Source organism: Anolis sagrei, chromosome 2 (assembly GCF_037176765.1).
Source record: "Anolis sagrei isolate rAnoSag1 chromosome 2, rAnoSag1.mat, whole genome shotgun sequence".
Classification (NCBI taxonomy): Eukaryota; Metazoa; Chordata; class Lepidosauria; order Squamata; family Dactyloidae; genus Anolis; species Anolis sagrei.
The window spans coordinates 104,761,306-104,784,268 of record NC_090022.1 but is presented as its reverse complement, the minus strand read 5'-3'; the positions used below and the strand labels follow the sequence as shown (position 1 = coordinate 104,784,268).

At 37.1% G+C, this 22,963-nt stretch overlaps 1 protein-coding gene across 1 annotated transcript in view; it reads left to right on the top strand.

Annotated features, from left to right (window-relative positions):
• The window catches only part of DOCK2 (dedicator of cytokinesis 2), a 343,321-nt gene that overhangs the window by 53,758 nt on the left and 266,600 nt on the right, over nucleotides 1-22,963 (top strand). The window contains exons 20-25 of the mRNA XM_060765022.2: nucleotides 4,762-4,851; nucleotides 5,904-6,004; nucleotides 7,770-7,904; nucleotides 16,976-17,084; nucleotides 19,346-19,416; nucleotides 22,239-22,345. Coding sequence (XP_060621005.2) covers nucleotides 4,762-4,851; nucleotides 5,904-6,004; nucleotides 7,770-7,904; nucleotides 16,976-17,084; nucleotides 19,346-19,416; nucleotides 22,239-22,345 — 613 coding nt within the window. The remainder of the gene's footprint in view (nucleotides 1-4,761; nucleotides 4,852-5,903; nucleotides 6,005-7,769; nucleotides 7,905-16,975; nucleotides 17,085-19,345; nucleotides 19,417-22,238; nucleotides 22,346-22,963) is intronic.

The following is a 22,963-nucleotide window of genomic DNA, read 5'->3' as shown; positions in this document are numbered from 1 at the left end:
ATTCCTGCATTGTAATGTCCCCTGCCAGCTATTTTGATTTCTTGTTTCTAGTTTTTAAGTGAATTTGTGCCACCTATTTTATTTTAAGCTTGTTTCTGACTATATGGCTCATATACTTCTTATTACCCTTTTAATGAGTTAATCAATTTTAATTTTGAGTATTGACTGCATTTTGAAATATTGTATGCTTTTCTGTTACTGTCTAACTTGTATTGTAACATTGAATACACCTTGAACCTTTATGCATAAAATCACTGCAGCTGCTTAAGCATCTTCTGGATGGGTAAACATGCACTTGGGAAATGGGAACTACAGTCTGTGTAGGACAGGGATAACTGGTGTGGTCCAAATAAGTGGGGTGGTGAATCTACTCTGGATTTTAGCTTGACATTTTAAAAATCCAATTTGCTGCATTCTAACTCTCAATAGGTTCAGCAACTTGAATAGTTCCTTTAAAGCTTAGCCATTGGTGAAGAAAGGGGAATCCCTATTTCAACAGTCAGATGGTTCAGATGAGGGGATGGGATGTCAGACCAATGATCTATCTCTTCTTTTCTGGTTTTTTTCCCCAAAGTCAGTCTTTTTGTTTGCTCTGACTGTACTTGATCCTGTCAATGATGTGAAATGCCAGGGGCCTTCTTGGCTAGGGGATTCTGTGAGTTATGTTGCAAAATTACTGTGGAAAATAATCAAAATCTTGATGGAAGCCAAAGGGTGATTTGTATCATCCAAATCTGGTTGAATGAAGTGACTAGTGCTGCCTTCACTTAGGCCTTCAGTCTAGCACTGATGTAGGATTAAGTTCTAGAACTCTGATCTGTAAGAACCACTTCTCTTGTTGGTTTCCTGCCCAGTTGACTCCAGTTTCAGTGGTTGTGTTTGGAAAGATTGGGATGGTAACAGACCATTCAAACATAGCATTTTACTACATAGCAAGACAGATATATTTTCAAACAAAACAAAGCTGGTTTTATACACACTTGCCATTTTGTTCCTCTGTATTGAATGTTCTCGCACATTCTCCAGTGATCCCAATATTCACGGGAAAGGCTTTTTGTAGATGCTTGATTTACTAGATGTGGTGTGGACAACCATGTTTGTATGCATGACTGTTATGTCTATGCATCAAGTGAATCTATATTTTACATCATAGTTGGCATGTGGGTGAGGGGTTGACCCCTCCCTTACACTCCATCATCCTGTCTACTTTATCTCTCACATTAGCTTCAGTACTGGAGGAAGTTAGGTTATGTGGGTGGAAAATACTGCAAGGAAAAGCAACAGCATTTCTGCTACACAGCAGGTATAATTCATTTTCTCCTGATCTGAAGCTTCTCACTAATATCCTTCTGGGACACTTACCTTGATTAAAGTAGAATCAGAGAGCAATTGCTTTAGCACTCCCAAAACTTATCAACATTCTGGGCATGGAGGTTTGTAACAATCACAGATCCCTTGATTCAAGACTTTACTCTTTAACAGAAGATTAACTTGTAGTAAGCAAAATATCAAGGCCAATTTGAAAGTTAACTTGCTTTTATTTGTACAAATGAAAATAATATGCTTCCATGATGATGAAACACATCAATTATCTTTCCCCATCCCTGTTCATGTTGGTGAAAATTATATTAATCTCTGCATTGAAGAGTAGTGTAGCTTACTTTGCTATTAGTTGTGTTAATGGAGAAATGCTAATGCACCATGGTTCATTTTTCCAAGTGCAAATGAGAACCTAGTGTTTTGCTCTGAGTAGAGAAACGAAATAAATACAAGCTCACATGGGAAGAAATTTACATGAATGAGATACCACCTACACTGGTATTCGAAGTTGTCTATGGTAGAATGCAAAATATTAACCTTTTGTTCTTCTTGTAGTAAACATATATTTGATGGAGTTAAAATCATACTAAAATCAAAAAGGAGTATGTCTATAAAGTGAAAGGAAGGATAAAGCATGCAGGAAAAGTAGAGATGCTCAGGTCTAAGTTTGCATGAATAATATTAGGAGAGCAATAGCTCAGAATGATCTCAGACTGGATAGGCAAGCAAGAAGCAATAAAAGGGGATTTTCAGATAATTTTGAGGGAAGAGAATGACCAAGGAGATATTGGGGGTATAATTCAGTAAAGATGACAAAATGCTAGCAGATCTCAATGAAAAGGCAGAATTCCTCAATAACTATTTGTTATTCCCCCAAAAGAGAATGGTGTACTTCCATGTCTCAGTAGAGACCTTGGCATGGAATCTGGATTGCAAATCACGATTGATATGGAATTAGTTAATTTAAATTAGTTCAGATCTGTAGTGGCAGGGAAATTGTATCCCAAAGTGCTGAATGATTTTATTGAAGCACTTACCATCATTTTAAAGAAATTCAATAGACACATATGCAAAATGCTATATTTCGATCACAAAAAACAACAGGCATGGGATGGGGTATATATGGCTAAGAAGTACTACATATGAAAAGGTGCTGGGATTATTTTTTTTTATCATAAATTAACCATGGGTCAGCAATGTGATGCTACAGCAAAAAAATGTGAATACTATTTCAGTTTTCATTAATAAAACATAGTTTCAAAATCTAAGGAAATAATACCATTATATTTTGCAATGGTCAGGCCTCATCTGGAGCCCTATGTTCAGTTCTGGGTGCCTTATTATAAGAAGGATATAGACACGTTGAAGCATGTTCAGAGAAGGGCAATGAGACTGATAAGAAATATAGAGAGCATATGAGGAGAAGTTGAAAGAGCTGAGCATTTTCAGCTTGGTGAAGAGGAAACTGAGGGCTGCTGATGCCAACCTTTAAATATATCAAGGGCTGTCACAAAGAAGAGGGAACAGGGCTGCTTTCTGCTCCTCCAGAGGATGAACAAGTCTAATGGTTTTAACTTACAGGAGAGCAGATTTCAATTGAACATTAGGAAGAATGTCTGGAAATTCCTTCTAAAGGTTGACAGTGTCCTGGATGTGTTCAAAGTAGGCAGGGCAGCTATCTGCTGGATATGTTTTATCTGGACTTTCTGCATTGAGGAGTGGGTTGGATTCGATGGCTCATGTGGCCCCTTTTATCTATATGACTCTATCAGTCTGTGATTCAGCCAGGGCCAGGCATGCAGTCAGGGGGGGGGGGTTAGCCCCCCCCCGAAATTCTCATGGTGGTTCGCGAAAAGGCCTTACTGGTGCATTATTTAAACTGTTATGTTTATTCATATCATGATCTGATCACCATACTCAATATATCCCATATGCATGGGGGTATTGGGGTAAGGATACAAAAGGTTTGCTAGGCTAGACCCTCTTTCACTCAGACTCACCCCCCCCCTGAAACTCAGCCCCCCCGAAACCCCCCTGAAAAAAATTCAGCCCCCCCCCCCCCCCCGAAACGAAATCCTGGCTACGGGCTTGACCAGGGCTAGTATCCTGCAAGGCCTATTTGTTGTGGGTTGTTGTAGGTTTTCTGGGCTATATGACCATGTTCTAGAGGCATTTTCTCCTGACGTTTCGCCTGCATCTATGGCAAGCATCCTCAGAGGTAGTGCAGAAACACAACCCTATTTGTTGTGTTTCTGCATTTGGAATAGTTGCTTCTTGCCCTATCAATAAAAACCACTAAAACAGTTATCTTAACCTTTTATTTCCATTATACTGGCATTAAGGTTTTTTGTACAGCAGAACTGCATTTAATGTTCTATGGTTTTTCTTGGCAATTTTCCTTGTGTAGCAAGTTTGAATTTATTCCTGTTCTAGTTTCTAGTTTTTGAGCCCCCCCCCCCCCCAAATTTAAAAATGCATTGGATTGTCTTCTAATCATGACAATGTATTTGGAATATTAGAGTTTTAATAGTGTAGTTTTGATACTAATTGTATTATAAGTTTAATGAGAGCAACAGAATCAATAATATTTTTGGAGTCAAAGTTTGCAAGAATGTTTGTGGGCAACTCATAACCTGGTGGCAGATCACAGCCATTTGAAAGATGTTTGAGGGTCTCTTATGGATATCTGAGCTCCCTGATAAAACACTGGAGAGAAGCCTTGCGTTGATTTGAGTGAAAGGAGGAATCTTTCTCTTCTTGGAATGCTCAATTCTGTTTCTACCCTTTCAATAAGGAATATGTTTAAATAAAGGTGATTGAGACCCTGTGGGAAGAGAGATCTTACAGTCTTCTCTGCCCCTCTTTTGGTTATCTCTGTGGCTTGGGGTTTTTTTTTGCCATAGGGGCAAATGTTAATGTGCATGTTAATCAGACTATCTTGGCTTGGGGTGACAATATTCACCAAGTCCTCATTTCTTCTTCATTAACAGTGATCCACTATTAATTACAATGGCTGATCATGCCTTAGGAGACCCCATGGTAAAAGGACTTGTGTTATAATATAACCCTAAAAGTCTAAAGATGAAACATGTCATTTTATCGTTATGGAAAGAAATAAGGTTCATTTCATTTCAATGTAAATTGAGCTAGTGATTACCATTAAATACAAAAATAAGTCTCACTGCAGTGTTTGCTTGAGTGAATTGTATGCTATGACTAAAATAAATCTTCAAAGTTGTAGTGAGGCTGCAGGTGACAGGACTAGAAGGATGAATCCTTTGAGGCATGAAAGACAGTCCCTGGGGCTAAGTGGAATGTTTTCCGCTTAACAGAATCAAAATATTTTTCACGGAATCTTTATCCTGTCACAGTGACAAAGCGATTAAAATGTTTATTCATTCTTTTCCTCCCTTCCCTCCTTTTCTCCCTCCCTTTCTTTAGTTTCTCCAAGATACCTTAGATGCCTTGTTTAATATCATGATGGAACATTCTCACAGTGATGCTTATGACATTCTTGTCTTCGACGCTCTGGTAAGGGTTACTGTCTCAAATAAAACCAATAAGACTGAAGGTGCATCTGCATGGGAATGAATGCAGTTTGACACCACTTTAACTGCCATGGCTTAATGCTATGGGATCTTTGGGTTTGTAGTTTGGTGAGACACCACAACTCCCATGATTCCATAGCATTCAGCAATTCAAGTGGTGTCAAACTGCATTAATTCTACAGGTTTTGTTCCTGTAGAAACCAATTTTAATTAGGAGATCCACATGACGTTTTCTTTATCTTAAGCTTCCTAGTTGTTTCCAGCATTACCAGTGACTTAATTTCCGTTCCTCAGATCACCCTATATATTCTGCAGTAAAATGTATCTCTCTGTGTGTGTGCCTACTGTCTCAGAAACAGAAAAGATGGCCATTACCAGTAAACACACCTATGGTTTCCATGACACCAATTCAACAGAGGTTAAATGAGGGAAATATGCATGTTAGCACTAAAACAGAATGATCCTTGTGGCTGATATTGCTAAGGCACTTGAACACTTCGACTGTAGTAATGTTTTAAAAGGACTTAGAGGAAATGTATGAAAATCAGTATCTGAAATGCTTCATGAAACTGGATACAACACAAGAGCAATGGGATGGGGAAGGGCACAAGGGATGGAGGAAAGCATGGAAAACAAGAAATGACTGAAGGCAGACTCATAAATACACAGATACTATCAAAATAAAAAGAATTGGGACCTCTAAATACTTCCAGAGACATTTTCCCCATTTGAAGGTGTCTTACCTGATGTACTTCCTTGACTTTGTTCCTTAGCTCTACCTCTCGGTTCTCTTATGAAAGACTCTTCATAGTTTATCCTGCTTCAAGACTGCAAACCTCAATGTGCTTCACCCATTAAGAAGAAACATCATTTGTTTAAGTCAATTAATAAATTACCTACTGATTTGTTTTACTTATTTCTGAAACTGATTATAAACCTAATGTCTTGAAACAGTTTTTTAAAAACAGTTTTAAATAATATAAAATTTTCATATTATTGGTGTGTGAAAACACTAATCATGTTACTTTGTTACAGATATATATAATAGGACTCATTGCAGACAGAAAATTCCAGCATTTCAATACTGTACTGGAGGCTTATATACAGCAACACTTCAGTGCAACTTTAGCATACAAGTAAGTTGATGATAATCTGCATTTTATCTAGAAAGGCAATGTATAGAATATGTTATTTGCATGTAGAAAGTCCCAAGTTCAACTCTATTTAAAAGATTCTGGACATTTATTTCATTTACTTAATTTTTTTATCCTGTCTTTCATGCAACATAGGGACTCAAGACAGCTAACGGTGAACAAGAAGTAAATGCATATAAATACTGATATAAAAATAAAAAATAAATCTTTATGTCATGAAGCATAAAATTAAAATACAATAAAATTACAGGTAAAAACTACGCACCCCCCCCCCCCCCCGCAAATCCCACTCACAGTAGCAACAGCAGCAGCTGTCTGCCCCTCAAAAATCACGAAATGCCTAATGGCAGAGGTATGTTTTATCTGTCTGCAAAAGATAGGTATTTTACCTGTCTGGTTCTATGACTTGCTCCTGGATTCAAATCTGAATCTGAACACTCAGCTTTCAGTGGCGGCCAGGAGTGTTAAAATTGGTACACCAATTATATCCTGTTTGGATTACTGTAATGTACTCTATGTAGGGCAACCTTTGGAAACGTTGGAAACTATTAGGAAATTTCAGTAGGTACAATATGCTGCAACCATGTTGCTGCCAGGTTACGTAACTCCCCTGTTGATAAAGCTCCAGTGACTGCCAACCCACTTCTGGTAAGAAATCAAAGTGCGGGCTATGACCTTCACGGACCCAAATGGTCTAGAATATCTGAAAAACTGTTTATTAATCCTAACATCTGGTAAACTGGCTGGGATTTCTGGGAGTTATAGGCCAAAACACCTGGGGACCCACAGGTTGAGAACCACTGTCTACATGATCCTGCCTGTACTTAAAGATCTGCATGGAGAAAGAGTTCTCTCCTTCTGACCATCACCTCACTCACATCTGATGAGAACATGAGAGAGAGCCTCCTTCGTGGTTGCTCCTAAGTTATGGAAGTTCTTTCTTGGAAGGTCTGGTTGGTCTGCTCCCAGTTGTCTTTCTTCCATCAGATAAAGGTCTTTTTGTTTAAATAAGCTTTTGGTTTTTAGTGTGTTGTGGCAGATAAGGCATTTCTTGGGGGGGAGGGGTTGTGTATTGTTTTTATTTTGTGATTTCCTCTCTCTTTTAATGTTATTTTAACTCATTTTAATGCTGTTTTATCTTGGGTTTTTGAAATAGATATATAATTGACTTGGGTTTTAACTTTTGTTTTAAGAGTTTAAAAAATTCCAATATCTATTACTTTAAAAAGAATCCAGAAAATTCATCCTAAGGAAAATATTGGTCCCATTAAAATTCCTTTGTTTTATTCGATGGCTATGAGTAAATTATGTTCATCTGCAGTTCTTACCCTCATTTGCTGTCCTTATAATCAGCATCATTGCAACTCCCGTCCTTGTCAAAATATTCTGTATGCTGCACACATTTAAATACTGCAGCCCTAAGTGCCATTGGAATGGACTGGTTTGGCATGGAGAACTCCGAGCCCTCCATTATACTTGTAATATTACTCAGCACAATGACTTTGGCTGCTGTCCAAGACCATCTTGTATGATAGATAGAAATAATAATAAGAAACAAAAGTTCACTCCAGTACAGCTTTTTTCCCTGTTGAAATGTGCAATATTTGTATTTGAATTACCAAGTAATAAAACCATGTCTGCCACATTACACCATCTACAATGTGTATTTGTCATTTCACACTCTTTAGAAATCAAGGGTGGCAAAGTTGTTGTTGGTTTTTTTGGTAAAGCATTTTCTTCATTTCAGAAAATTAATGACAGTGTTGAAGACCTACTTGGATACTTCAAGCAGAGGGGAACAGTGTGAACCTATACTAAGAACCCTGAAAGCCCTGGAATATATCTTCAAGTTCATAGTTCGGTCGAGGACATTGTTTTCTCAGTATGTATTAGATTTTGATTATTTCTGAAAAAGTGATAAAGTATAGCATAAAACAGTGCTTATCTGGAGACATCAGAGCCTGGGGTGATCATCCAGATCTACTTTGGCGACATATGAGCCAAATATATTGCAAATGGGAATGTTGTAATAGCTAAATGTAACCTCTAATGATAAAGGAAGAGAAGGCCATCACCTTTATTCTTTGCAGATGAATGTACCATAAAGCTGTCTGCTTCTGAAAACAGAACGGTGAACAAGATAGGTGCTGATTTCTGAGAAATCTTCCTTTGGGCACGCATCTGCCTGCATGCATAACGGAAGCCCCACACAGAGAATGAAAAAATGTATTGACTACTATGTACGTTCTGCAGCAGTAGCTCAACCAGTCAGTTGGTATCTCTGTGGCTTCTGCATTCAGTGGCCTTTAATATATACAATTGCAACCTAGCTGTATTAAATCTTTGACTTGAAAGTAAATTCAGTAGAAGTAGTTTCTTTGTTCACAACATGAACTTAATATTACAACTATTCCCTGTATATGTCTACCTTCTAGTCTCTTTCCCTTATCTGCATTTTATATAGCTCTGTGTCTTTAAAAAAAATCTTACTGTGTACCAGGTGTAGGAAAAATTGTGGCTTGGAGGCCATATTCATTCACAAGAATTGCAAGTGGACGGTATAAAAAATTCATAAGATTACCATAAACTGACAATTTGAAGACACATGCACACGGAGATCTACCCGGCAACCCTCCCAATGTTTTGGGTTTTTGAGAGGGTTTAAACTTAAACATCTCCCAAAACCCAAAGATCCCAAGCAAAAGATGACCAATCACTTCTGGTTTTATTTTTCATTTTGAAACCTTTTGGCAACTTAAAAAAAATCTAACTGATACCCCCATTTGGCCTCAGTCACCATAAATTTGTCTATGCCTGCTGCAGATTCCTTTTAAAAATTCCTAGCCTCTTGGCTCTGCAATCTTATTTATTTTTAGCAGAGCTTAATGCCTGTTTTTTTCTGACCTTTATGGTGACAAAATTGATGGGTGGAAACATTGCCAAGTTGTTTATTTAATTCTTATATAGATTTTAGGACATTGCTTCAAAATTTGGTAATTGAATCAGAGTATGTAAGGTCAGAAGGAGGAAGGCTTTATCCACATACTGAACTTGGTGTGTACTTGAAATACTTCTAGAGAAAGCATTCTTCATTTTCCTTTGTATACTCTGCGGCAGATTTTTCCAACCTGATGCTATTCAGATATAGTGGGCTGGCTGAGGATAATAGGAGTTGGAGTAAAATACATTTGGAGCATAGCAGTTTTCAGAAATGTGCTTTAGGATCTTTATTTATTTTTCTGCTTGTGTGTGACGTTCATGTGCGTGCCTTTTATTGATTTTAATTATCACACATGAAAACATGTAAATGACAGGGCATGGCTCCCCCCTCCCCATTATTTTTAAATAACTCAAATAACATTGATTCAGAATCAGTGGAGTCCTGTGGCACACTGAAGATAAACACGTTTATTTGTGATATGAGCTTTTGTGAGCAGCAGTCTTCTTCCTGCTGGGAAAAATGTAGCAATAGCTCTGTAACTAGGCAATACAATTTGACAGCTAGCATCTGGAAAATTAGGATGCTGATTCAGAAAACTCCTTTGTACACAATGTGGGTTGAATCTGCTAGGAACACAGTATGGGGTGAGATTCTCGATCCCTCCTGCACCCCAGAACCTGTTATGAGAAGCTGAAGGGTCATCAAGAGCTTCCTGAGGAGGGTATGGTGAGCTGCAGTGGAGAAGGCAAAAGGAGGAATTCCTATTAAGACATCCTGATTCCACTCACATGGAATTTCATCCTGTCTGTGAATCACAGTTGGGGTTTTGGCTCCATCTTTGACAACACAAATCTGCACATAGAAAGCAAATTGCTTCTGAAAGTACTTCTTTTTTCACACACTCTCCTATGCAGAATAAACTATTTCTATAAGGTGGAAAAGTTAAGAAATGATAAACCTCCTTATGCTTGCTGAACTAGTCACAAAACTCTCTGGATATTTATCTAACAGTATTATGAATAATGGTGATGTGGAAGCCAGCTAGTCTTTTGTTCTGTTTTAAAATTGACAGATAATGTAAAAATTATGGGGGTGGTGGTAGTGGTGGTGTATAGCTAATATATTGTTGCATAGCCAGATTGGATGAATGTTGCCTTATCATGACAGTGAGCTCAGTTTTTGAAATAGTGGCAGTAATACAGGCTAAGTATCTCTTAACCAAAATGTTTGGATCTAGAAATGTTTTTTTGTTTAAGATTTGCATATATGTAATGAGATATCTTGGAGATGAGACAAGAAGAGGCTGGCACAGCTCCAGCGGGCCTAGGCCAAGAAGCAGTTGAAAGGCTGTCTGCTGTCTTTCATTCCCAGTGGTCTTGGAGGAAGAGAATAAGGTCCACAGGCTTAATCCCTTCCCACAGTGCCATCCACTTTTTCTTTTGTATCATGTCTTAATTAGATTGTATGCCTGAAGGCAGGGAATTGTTTTGTTGTTGTTTTTGTAAAGCATCAACAAAAGAAGGAGGAGGATCCTAAATCTAAACATGGAATTTGTTTATGTTTCACATACACCTTGTATGTGAAGCCTGATTTATTTATTTATTTATCGTGTCAGGAGCAACCAGACAGTTCCTGATGGTAATTTTATAAATAGAATTTTTAACAATTTTGTGCAGAAAACAAATTGTGTGAACATTGAAAGTATCACTATCTTTATCTCAGTCACACCTGTGGATAATTTTCAAATTGGAACATTTGGATTTTCAAATTTTAGCTGAGTGATACTCAACCTGTGCTAGAAATATTTGGAAAAGCAAACCATTCTGGATTGCAGCAGATGAAATATTGTCAGTAGCTCCAGTGGAATCTGAAGTAGCACAAAGGTAGCATTATACTAAACATGATATCTTATGCTATGACACATTCTGCTGCATTGGTAGAAGTTTTCGGACCTTGCGCAGGAGCCCATAGAGGCACCAAGAGCACTTGCAAAATTGCCTCCTGTTTTACAGGAGAGAAATTCAGCACAACTTTATAAGACTGCATCACAGTCTTCCCTAGCTTTAATTATATTCCTCAGAATCAACACATTACTGTTGCCAAATGGGTCCAGAGAGGAGAAGAGAATGTAAGAATCCAATAAATGTGCAATCAGCATGTACGTTTCATTTCAAGAAGTAATCTTGGATTTGGAATAGTGCTTGCCTTCACATCTACAGCAGTAGACTATTATTTCTTTTCGAGCAAGTGGATAATTTGAGACTTGCCATTTATCCTAAATGTACCAGCTCATGTCTGATCTTAGAAGCTAAGCAGGATCAGTCCTATTAGTATTGGATGGAAAACACCAATGAATACCAGGTGCTATAAGCTAAATTTCAGAGGAAGGAACTGGCAAAATCATCTCTCAGTATTAACTTGCCTGAGAAAAACTAATGAAATCCATGGGATGCCTATAGATTGGCACACACGCACACACATGCATTTTACTATTACATGTTTCTTTCTTAATGTATTTTTTTACATAATGTAATTAAATTTTAGCATTTGCAAAAGAAACAAAAAAAACCACACACATGTATTAAAAAGACAGCTCTGAGAACACTGTGGATGTTTCCTTTCTGACCCATATGGAATACATGCTGTCATCTTCATTGTGTAAAGAAACTGGTCTGACTGACTGTGAGAGCCGTTCAGCAGTGGAACTCTCTACCCCGGAGTGTGGTGGAGGCTCCTTCTTTGGAAGCTTTTAAACAGGCTGGATGGCCATCAAATCCATGAACGCTTAACCTGCAAATGCGTGGCTGAGTGTATTTGCAATGTAATATGGTAAAATAGAACCAACTCTTCAATTGAATGACATTTGGCTGACAGACAGTGCTTTCCAATGCAAGATCCCATCACAAGCATTTTCATTTCATTTAGAAAGGATCAAGAGTGATCAAACCAGTTCTGTCACTTGAAAAATGAGCATACCCCTCACCCCCCAAATGTATCAAGTTGTTGTTGTTTAAAATGAAACACATTTCTTTGGTACCAGTTTCAGCATTTCTGCTGTCCAGGTTTCAATAGAAGATCCTTGACTTCACATATAAGAGACGTGACATCTATACCCATAGTCACCATTATGCAATTGCTTAGAGTATAATGCTTTTCAGATGACACAGTAAAAAAACAGCGCTATTTTGTCAGGGATAGATATGAGTGGAAAAGTGTTTAAAGATTTATTTTTAAGAGAAGAGGTACAGAACTCCACTAGAAGATTTCAAATAAATCTTTGTATTTCATTTTTAAAATGCCAAATAGATAAGACATTCTTGGTACTAAGTAAATGTAGTATTTGTACTTTGGATGAGCTGTTTCAAGGTGTAAAGATTTTGGAAAATGTGCTGATTTATACACTCAAGAACAGTAGATGTCACATGAAAACTAGTGCATGAGACATGATTACAATTTCCAGACTAAACTAAATGTTTCTGTGTTGGGTTTCTTTTTGCACAAATATATTCTCTGTTGTTCTTCCTGTTGTTTTGATTTGGGGGGGGGGGGGGGGGGTTGGAAATCTACTCTTTTCATTTTACTTTGCCACAAGATATTTCTCCTACCTTTTTGGTGTTTTAGCATCATTGTCCAGACATAGTCTAAACATAAATCCTAGTCACTTCAAAACATTAATGCTTTTTAATTTTAGCTCAGCATATGGTAGGATATTAATTATACAGTAACTTTTTTTAATGTAAAGATTCACATTTCTATTCTCTTTCTGGTTTTTATGACAAAAAGTACAAATCATTTGAGAACTACCATTTGGTTTGCTGGAACTATTTGACCTTGTGCAGTTGTTACAATTACAGTACATGTATAAGTCTTCCAGCACAGTTTTGTGGACAGCTTTGGTTGTGTTCACCTAGACATTTGTACAACTTCATCAGACTGAGCCAGGGAAAATGTGGGAAAGCGGGGAATAGCTTCTTTGAATGTAGAATTGTATACTTTGTGTGGGATTCCATCCTTGAAAGAGATGGATAATTTACTTACTCCCTTCACACAGGATTGCCTCCTTCCACTTCTAGCTAAACCCATGGTTCCCAACCTCTGGTCCTCCAGATGTTTTTGACTTCAATTCCCATAATTCCTAACAGTCCAAAACACCTGGAGGACCAAAGGTTTGAAGTCACTGAGCTAAACCATCCATACAGGAGACACAAGGTATTGTTCTTAAGATAGACACCACTTCTCTGGGCTCCTTTCCATTTCCTCTCAAGCCCCTTTACTCTCAAGGAGACACAAGGCATCATTCTTAAGGCAGGCCCCATTTCTTTCTATGGTATCATTTCTTTTCCCACCCAATATCCTTACTTTCAATCACAGAAGTCCGAAACCTACTAGACGCTAGAACTTATTGTAATTGGTTTTTTAAAAAAAGCAAACAAAGTTGAAAAACTAGTGGTCGTGCAATTTCGAAAGCCAAGATTACTATGAAGGAGAAATGACAGGAAAAACGAAGTGTTGATATTTTGAAATTTAGGTATTTCTATTGATTAAATTATTATTATTATTATTATTATTATTATTATCATTATTATTATTAAAAATGCTATGCCAGGCTCAGGAAGCAGGATTTTGGGAGAGAAATGGAACATCAATGCTTGGTAGGATACCATCCATAGGAGCACTCATTTCTTCACATCACTGATGTGATTTAACATGGAAATTTGACAGATCCCACCCCACGTGTTCCCCCACTTTCTTCCATTTCCATGTGCACCAGGAGCTCAGAAGCTCAGTCTCAGAGGAAAGCAAAGGCAAAAATCTTCTGAACAAATCTTGTCAAGAAAACCCAGATTTTAAGAGTCATCATAAACTGTAAACAACTTGAAGGTACTGGGTTGTTGTAGGTTTTTTTCGGGCTGTATGGCCATGTTCTAGAAGCATTCTCTCCTAATGTTTCGCCTGCATCTATGGCAAGCATCCTCAGAGGTAGTGAGGTCTGAGGATGCTTGCCATAGATGCAGGTGAAACCTCAGGCGAGAATGCCTCTGGAGCATGGCCATATAGCCTGAAAAAACCTACAACAGCCCGGTGATTCTGGCCATGAAAGCCTTCAACAATACATTAACTTGAAGGTACATTAAAACAAATTGCAAGCTCAGGAAGCTCATAGGATATTTCTATATTGCTTAAAGTGGAATCATAATACTACAACTGTGTATTGTGAAACACCAAAAAACAAAACAAAACAAAACAATTTAGTGTCCTGAATTTCCCTCAATCCTCTGAAACAGAAAGAGATGCAAGGAAAAGACGAAATATTTGATAATACTCCCTGCCTTCCACAACAGGATCAGTGTCCCTTATGGACAAACTGGACTCATCTGTCTATGAGAGGCTTATGCCGAATCCAATTTAACTTCTATGTTGTGCTTCTATAATGTAGTGGGAGTTATCTATACAAGAGGATTTAAATGTTTTAGTCTGGGAGTAAATATTGGCAGAGGTATCAGATCAGATTGGGTTCCCGTGTTTAGCCTTCCTCATCATAGTAAAACTCTGCATTTTCCATTGTTGTTCCATCTTCATTGAAAGTCTTAGATTAATTCAGTAATAAAGAAGATTAAATTACCTTTAATGACCACTGATAAACTTGATAAAATGAAGGCTACGATACTATTATCATCTAATGTGAATTCAAAATAGCCCTAATTCTGTAGTTAATTAGTCTGCTTTGGTCCTTCCTTTTTCTGTAGAAGCCAATATACATCAACTAATATGTGATTCAATAAAGGTGAAAAATTAGATGATGAATTATTGAATCCTTTTTTCTCTTTTGTAAATACTCTTGAGATATGTTATTACTTCATGCTTGCTATATCGAATTCACATTTGGTGCCCAATTTTATTAATATTCTCACTTGATGCAGAATTGAAAATTGTCAAAATTACTGTGAAAAACAGCTATGAATGATGTGAGTGCTTGAATTCTGCTGCAACCCTCTCCAAAAAAAGTATGGATTGAGAAATATCTGAGTATTTCATGACATGCATTTTAATGATACGGCTTCATTTTTCCTGAGTAAAAATGAGGAAAGTCCAAAAAATTGAGACATTAGACATACTGTATATATTCATGAGTACATTGGTCTCATCTATAAGTTGAGGGCAGGTTTTGGGGCCAACGTTATGAATTTTGACATGGCCCATGAATAAGTGAGGGAACATTCCACGCAGAGGGGAAAGCACCAATGCCACATCAAGGGGGCAGGTTCCCCTGGCAGCCCCCACTTCCATTTTCCTGCCCAGGGATTCAAAAAGAGCAGAAACAGTGCCACGGTGGAGAGAGTACAGAGAGTTGGTATTTCTTTTACTGTAGGTTCTCCTGGGACAGATTAAGCTGTTGTCTTTTGCCACTCTGCTCAAAGAAAGGGGTGGTTCCTTTTTTGAGAAGAGTTAAAGTACAGTACTTGTAACCTGTGGATAAGTCAATAGAGTTTTTTTGATTGGTTTTAATAAACCTTTACATGAGTGTGTATGTATATGTATGTATATGTGTGTGTGTGTGAGATGGTTTTAAAAGAAAAAAATAGGGTTATAACTACCCAGCATTTCCTGAACTTCTGGAACTGAGGTAATAGATAGGGTTATTTCCTGCTGATGCTGTTATTCTACTGAAATCAAATGGGTCAAATAAGCTAAATATATAGGCTCTAATGACATTATAATTAAGGAAAGGCATGGTGCTAAAAGGAAGTAGGATATAATGTCAGACGCTTTGTCATCAGATATCCCGTTCATAGAAAAAAAAATAAACATTGCTATTTTAAAATATTAATACCAGGAGTTAGGTGTTAGGAAAAGTTTTTACAACTCCATTGTCCTCTAGTAACTTTGAATCAACAACAAACCCTTCCCTCAGTCCAAATTACATCTTTCCTTCAGCTTCACTTACTATTTTCAAGGAAGGAAAATCCAGTCATATTTTGCAAGATGCAACATCCTTCATTTTACCAATGCAACATTTCCTTGTGCTGCAAAAAGGTCAGCTTGGGATAACTACACTGCTTGGATATTTCTGGCTTCCTATTAGTCGAGCCCTTTGAGAAGATGTTCTTAATGATTTGAGGCAGATTTTTGTAACCTCCTGCTTCATCTGTTGTTGTTTTACTATTTCATAGTTTTTGAGATTTTTAAACTTGAAAAGCGCTATGAAAATATTGACATTGGGACAGAGAGAAACATATAAAAGAATACATGTTTTGGCTATGAATGCGTGAGGATCATAGACTTATAGAATCATGATGTTGGAAGAGGCCAACACCCTGCCATGCAGGAACACAGAATCAAAACACTCCTGACAGATCACCATCCAGCCTCTGTTTTAAAACCTCCAGAGAAGGGGGCTGTATCTTTTCTCCTCCCATTTTCCTCCTGCATTCTTGACTTCAGTTGCTGCAAACGGAATTCAAAGTACAAAAGTAGTTTGCACTTAATTTATTCAAGAACGATGGGGCAAAATCTTGCTCTTCTCAGTAGGCTCAGACAAAAGCAAATTGCTGCAGTCTCTCCTATCTTGTATATTCATTAATAACCATTGCCATCTTGACCACATGCCAGTGTTGCTTGCCAATATCTCATGCTTGTTTTCATCTTTAAATTATTAGATGGTATGCTATTCTCCCCCTTTAACTGCTCAAAGAAGGCAGATGAACAAACAACACTTAGGAGAAATGAAGCAGATCTAGCAGGTTATAGGGATTAGTAGTTGACCCGTACTTGGTAATTGGCCTCAATAACAATTTCCTCATAAAGCAAAATGTTAGTGCGGGTTCTTCATCATGAGCCTCTGAGATCTGTGGTTCAGATAACGTTTCTCAAAGGAAAATCATATGTTTTAAATCTTTGGCCATAGATAGGTAGAATAACACTGTACAAGTCTATAGCCATAATGTAATAGCAACTGCAAATTTGACAGGCTCTGATTTTTTAAAAAATCAAATGTGATTTTTCCCCCCCAGGCTATATGAAGGTAAAGAACAGACAGAATTTGAGGAAGCCATGAGGAGACTTTTTGAGTCAATCAACAGCCTGATGAAAAGTCAACACAAAACAGCAATTTTGTTGCAGGTTTGCCTGTTTTATCTTCCTTGCTCTGGATGAGAGCACATGGATGGAAATAGACAGCTATTTGTTAGTCTCATAAACCGGAAAGAAGCGAAAGTTGTATTTGTTTTAATTGCAAGTATTGGATTTGCAAGAAGTGCAAGAAACAACTATGTGTTCATTGTTGGTGGCAATTTGACAGCATGAGCAGCTTCTCAAAAGCAGATTGAACTATCTCATTACTGAACTATCCATGTTTAAGTGTTGGAGAATAATACGGTTGGCATTTTTATGTCTAGTTTTGCCATGCAGTCACATGAGATATCAAATTTGTCTTTTCAACAAAATTAGGACCTATGCATTTGGTCTGTGAAATGTCCAGGAATGGGCAGCTATGATGGTAGCAAAAAAGATTTAAAGTTTACCCAGTTTAAAGTGAAGACAATAACTGGTAGTTTTTTAAAAGAGTTCCTTTGTCTTTGCAATTCCTGGTGGAACCTGAAACCAGCTTTGAACTTTGCAGAAGCTAATTTAGACCTGTCAACTTCCATACCCTACATTCTTAAATGAATTTTGGGACTGATTGTAAAATTCAGCTTTTTCTTACTCTTACACTTTTTATGATACCTAAACTAGAGTTTTCTCAGTGCTCTGGTACTTTTAATTGTGTTTCCTGTAATTTAGTGGATTTTATTTATTGATTTTATATCCCACCTTTGTTATATTATGGATCAAATTACACATGCAAATAATATATTGGGTTGAGTTCAAGCAAGCATTCCCTTTGGGTTTAAAGCAGTTCTTCTTGAGTATTGACTCAGATTCATTTGTCTATTCTGATGCTTGATGTGCTATTTATGTTTTTGTGATAGCATGGTGAAATTATATAAGTAAAGGAATCCTGCTGCTAAGTTCTAAATAATCAATTATACTGCAGATAGCACAACTAAAACAATTAGCTGCATGTTGAATCTTCCTTTTTAACTCCATTGTTACGGATTTGCATGTTGAAATGTCTGGCAATAACTGGAAATATTGAGGCCAAAAATAGATGAAGAAGCTTTGCATTCTGCAGACTTTTAAAACTAATTCAAGCATGGCATTTTAACTTTTTTTCCATTTAAGCCAAGAAACTAGAGGTTCTTCTTATTGGCAGTAGTGAAAGGTCATCACATAAGAAGCCTTTGGTATATTCAGACCCTTCATCTCCTTCACTAATAAGAACAAAAGTTGAGTTTTCCCCCTTGCTTAACAACCCAGTTGTGTCCTTTGATTAGCAGTGTCCCTTAAACAACTATTTTCATTTGGGCTTTGGGGGTTCATACAATACTTACTGGCTCACACAGTCCTGATTTTAAAGGTTCCGTTTTCTAGAAGACAGAACAGACATGCCCAAATCTAATAAATTATGGACTGGGAATGAATATTTCAAGAATATCCTAGGAGATGTTGAAACCACAACGAAGGGAAATGCTGCTTTTAAGTCAGAGTTCTGCAGCAGGGGAAGATAAGGTGCCACATATGTTAGATAAGATAGACACTAAAACGGAAATACTACTGCAGTGTGTACATGAACTGAGTATAAATAAGATCAGATGGCCACTTTGATCATAAAGCTAAGTCCAGGTTATGATACTGAGTAAAACCATAGAAATAAATTTTGCTGCATCACTGGAATAGACACGGGGAAAGGTTTCCCTGCCTTTCATTTTTCTAACATGGTGTACCAGAAAGATTTTACACTGTTTTACCTATCTGCTTGCTTTTTAAAAAAAAGTTTCTGTATTTATAAGATTTTAGCTGTACTATGTTCATTTCATGATGGTTGATGCTGGAGACACTGATGAATGCCTCTGTGATCATATTTCTCAGTGTCAGATGCAATACTAAGTGAAATTATGTTTTAATAATAATAATAATAATAATAACACTTTATTTGTACCCCGCTACCATCTCCCCAAGGGACTCGGTGCGGCTTACATGAGGCCAAGCCTGCAATACATCGATAAACAGAACATCCATAAAATAAAACATCAAAAAACAATCAATACAATATAAATCATCATCGCATAAACAAAATGTCAGTCTAATGTCATCTGGAGAAGTGGGTTCCTATCCATTAAAGCTCATGCTAAAATAAAAATCAGCTAGTCTTAAAGTTGCTACTACATGCCTTTTCTCTCTCTCTCTTCCCTTCCTCATAATTAAACGGTGAGTTAGTTTACTTGTTTTTGTGAACCATGCAAAACAACAGTAGATATTTTATTTTTCTTTCCTTCTTTCAGGTGGCTGCCTTGAAATATATTCCATCTGTCCTCCAAGATGTAGAAACAGTGTTTGATATCAGATTACTTAGGTGAGCTGACTCTCTATTCAATGACATCTAGGGACCTCATCATAAAGATGAACCCCTCTTCCCCCTATCTTGTTCCATTTTGCCTACATAGAGGCATAGGGACAAGGCATGTTGCCATGTTGCCCTTTCCCCCATCAGATGGAGGAAAGGGCTGAAAAATGTAGGTAGCTCCATTGGAGCTACATAAAACATGTTGTTACCAGTCGTGTCATGAATGACTTTTCAATAACTTTGAAGCATAGTTTCTTTTATTGCAATTTCCTATGTGAGAAGGTATATCAGATTACAGAAAAACATTTAAACAAAGAATGACATTGGACATACAGACATACAGATTCTATGCAACTACATTGGATGTACAATTACATTGGTTAACAAACAAACAAAAGGGAATTACATTTTCACTCAACATTCACACCACATGTACACACATTCATCCACATGCATCCAAAATATTACCATATCCTTTTCTCCCTACTTGGAGAAGCACCTGTTAGGCCAGACCCTGATTTCCTGCAGCCTGCCAATGAATAGTTCCATAATTTCCATAACGCCAAAACTTCAAAACGCTGAGATACCAAAACTTCTTTCCCTAAGCACAATGCCAAGGACCAGATCTCTGTTTTCCATACAGCAGAACCTGACTCCCTGCACAAAATCCAAGACTCCAAAAGCATACATCTTCCTCTTCCCTTGAGAAAGAAGGCCAAAGTGACCAGACTGCTCCCGTGCAAATCTGTCACTCTCTGAATACACCATCTCTGTCCTTCCCATGGAGCAGAGCATGGCGGGTGAACAGCATCTCTGTCTGTCACAATTTGAGCATTATTAGACTGAGTCTTTTATAGCAATATTCTGTTGATGTAGTCCCAAAGTTGTAAATGAATGATAGACGTCTTCCATCCTGGATCCATCTCAGTGTCGATCTTCTTGATTGGTGTTAACAAACACAAGGCTTGTGTTGACTTCCTTCTTAACATAAGGAAGGTTGCAAACATTTCCTTTATCACTGTCCCAGTTCTTATCAGAGTTTACTCTTCAGATCTCATTAACAGGTTTTAATCTCAAAGCCGCAAGCAGGTAGTTAGTCATTGCAGGCCTTAATATTATACTGGTGTTTCCAAAATTATTAACTCCATCCATACATCTTACATTCTTCCATTTATTCCCACACATCATTTTAAATCCACATTTGTCAAATCTGCACATCGAATTTCTTGTGACAGTCACTTCCTTTCCACTTGAGCAATCAGTGGGGTGGGGCCACAGTTAGCATCATGTGATAGTGCTTGGGAGGACCTGTCCTCAAAGAGGAGCAAGGGGCAAAGTTAACCCTGTTTGATGAGGTGATAGGAATGTGCTGCTTGCAGTTTCTTTAGGATTAAAGTGGTACTTGCCCATTCAAGTATATTCACTATGTTTATCCATTGTGCATTTTGTCACAAACCTCAGCTCTAGTGCTGTAGTCCTATCTGATTTAGGGACAAAGTAAGTGATATAGCTTACATAGGAAATCTGCTTAGAAAGCATAGCCCTGTTGCTAGATATGGTACAAGACATTTTGCAGCCCAAGGCAGCCTGAGGCAGACTCATCCTTTCACCTGCCATGGTGATAGGACCAAAGCCAAGTTATTCTGCATATGACACAGAGTTCACAGATTTCAAGAGCTGTGGTGGATGAAAACATGGGTAATTGACTGGATTTAATTTTGTATCTGTGTATATATGTATACTATAGATATATTCTTGTATATTAAAAGAGATATAAATGAATACCGTACACATATTCATATGAGTATTTATTTATGTACATCTCTCTATATTAATATATTGGAACGATTAACAATCAGAACCTTATTAATGTTTTAGCTAAATATTTCAATCTTTGCCTCCTTCTGTTGCTAAAAATAAAAGTTTAGTTTAGAAATCCTTTTAATCAACATTCTTAAGTGAATGATGATCGTTATATATTTTGAATAATGTAGACATTAATAATATTTGCAAAGGTCTATTTGTTTATCACTATCATAAACTATATATTTAAGTGATTAACTGCATCTGTATGGGATCTAGAATAAGTTCATCAGAAAAGGCAGTTATTTATTAGTTGAAAACAAACATATACAAAAAATTGTACTCATATTTATCAACACTTTGAATTATATATACAACCTATATAAAAGAAAAAGTTGTACTCATATTTATTTTGCATTGTTATTTTATAATTCTGACTGCATCTCAAAGATAGAATTATTATGTCAATTCCAGATGCAGATGAGAAGGCTGTCCCAGTCCCACCCACCCATTTTCATAGGAAATTGAAGAGGGAATAAAGTTATTAATTAAAGCAAAATTCTAAAATACTACTAATCACACCCCATGGTGTGGTTTCTTCCATGTATACCTTCACCTTAATGTGTTGCCACCTCACAAGCATCTATTGTACCTCACTTGTTATGAAGACTAAGGGTACATCTACATTATAGAATTAATGTAGCCATATTCCAGAATATCAAAGCAGAAAATTGCACAATATCTCCTTTGAACTGTGTTATCTGAGTCCATACTGCCAGATATTCTAGTTCAAAGCAGATAATATGGGATTTTATTCAACTGTGTGGAAGGGGCCCCCGTTACCTTATAATATTTATTTCTTGTAACAACTACTTGGTGCCATCTGTTCTCATAAATTTGTGGAAAACTGCATGACTATCACTTACATATTTAACTGTTCTGTCATCATGTTCTAGGAATTTCTTTTTTTTTAAATGCCACATCAACCTAATCTGACCCATATTTCATTATTTTATGTTTACTTGCAGCCAGCTCTTGTATGAATTTTACACTTGTATTCCACCAGAAAAGCTGCAGAAGCAAAAAGTGCAATCTATGAGGGAAATTGTACTCAGCAACCTCTTTAAAAAACAAGGTAAATTCATACTGACATGGCACTTTTTAAGCTCATAAAGCATTACTTGAAAACTAAAGTGTTAGCAACATTAACTTTCAGTAAGGGTCACCCTTAACTTTATGGTAAGCTGCACAAAAGCAATAATTCAGAAAAATCTTTGGTCAATACATTATATTTTATTTTAAATAAAATACTTATCTATCTAGGGCACAAGAATATTTTTGACTGGAAGTTTAAACATGTATGATGTTAAAATAGATGCTAAGATCTAGGAAAGTTTTGTTAGCACATTTGTGGAAAATATTTGTGTATTAGCTGCCATATGAACTCATACATAAGTTGAGAAAATTTTGTTAAAAAATGACCCCCCCCCCCAAAAAAAAACTGGATTGAAATATCCACAAGTCAATGGAAATATCTGGCACTCCCCCCCCCCTTTTGATACTTTCCCCTTTCTGTGGAATGATCTTTTGCGTTATCGATGGGTCATATCAAAAGCCATAGTTTTATCTTCAAACCTGTCTTTGATTTATACATGAGGTCATATTACATTGCAATATTTAATAATGGTCAGGGTTTTTGCCAAGATATATTTATTTATTTAGTACACTTGTATACCACTAATATCTCAGCCTG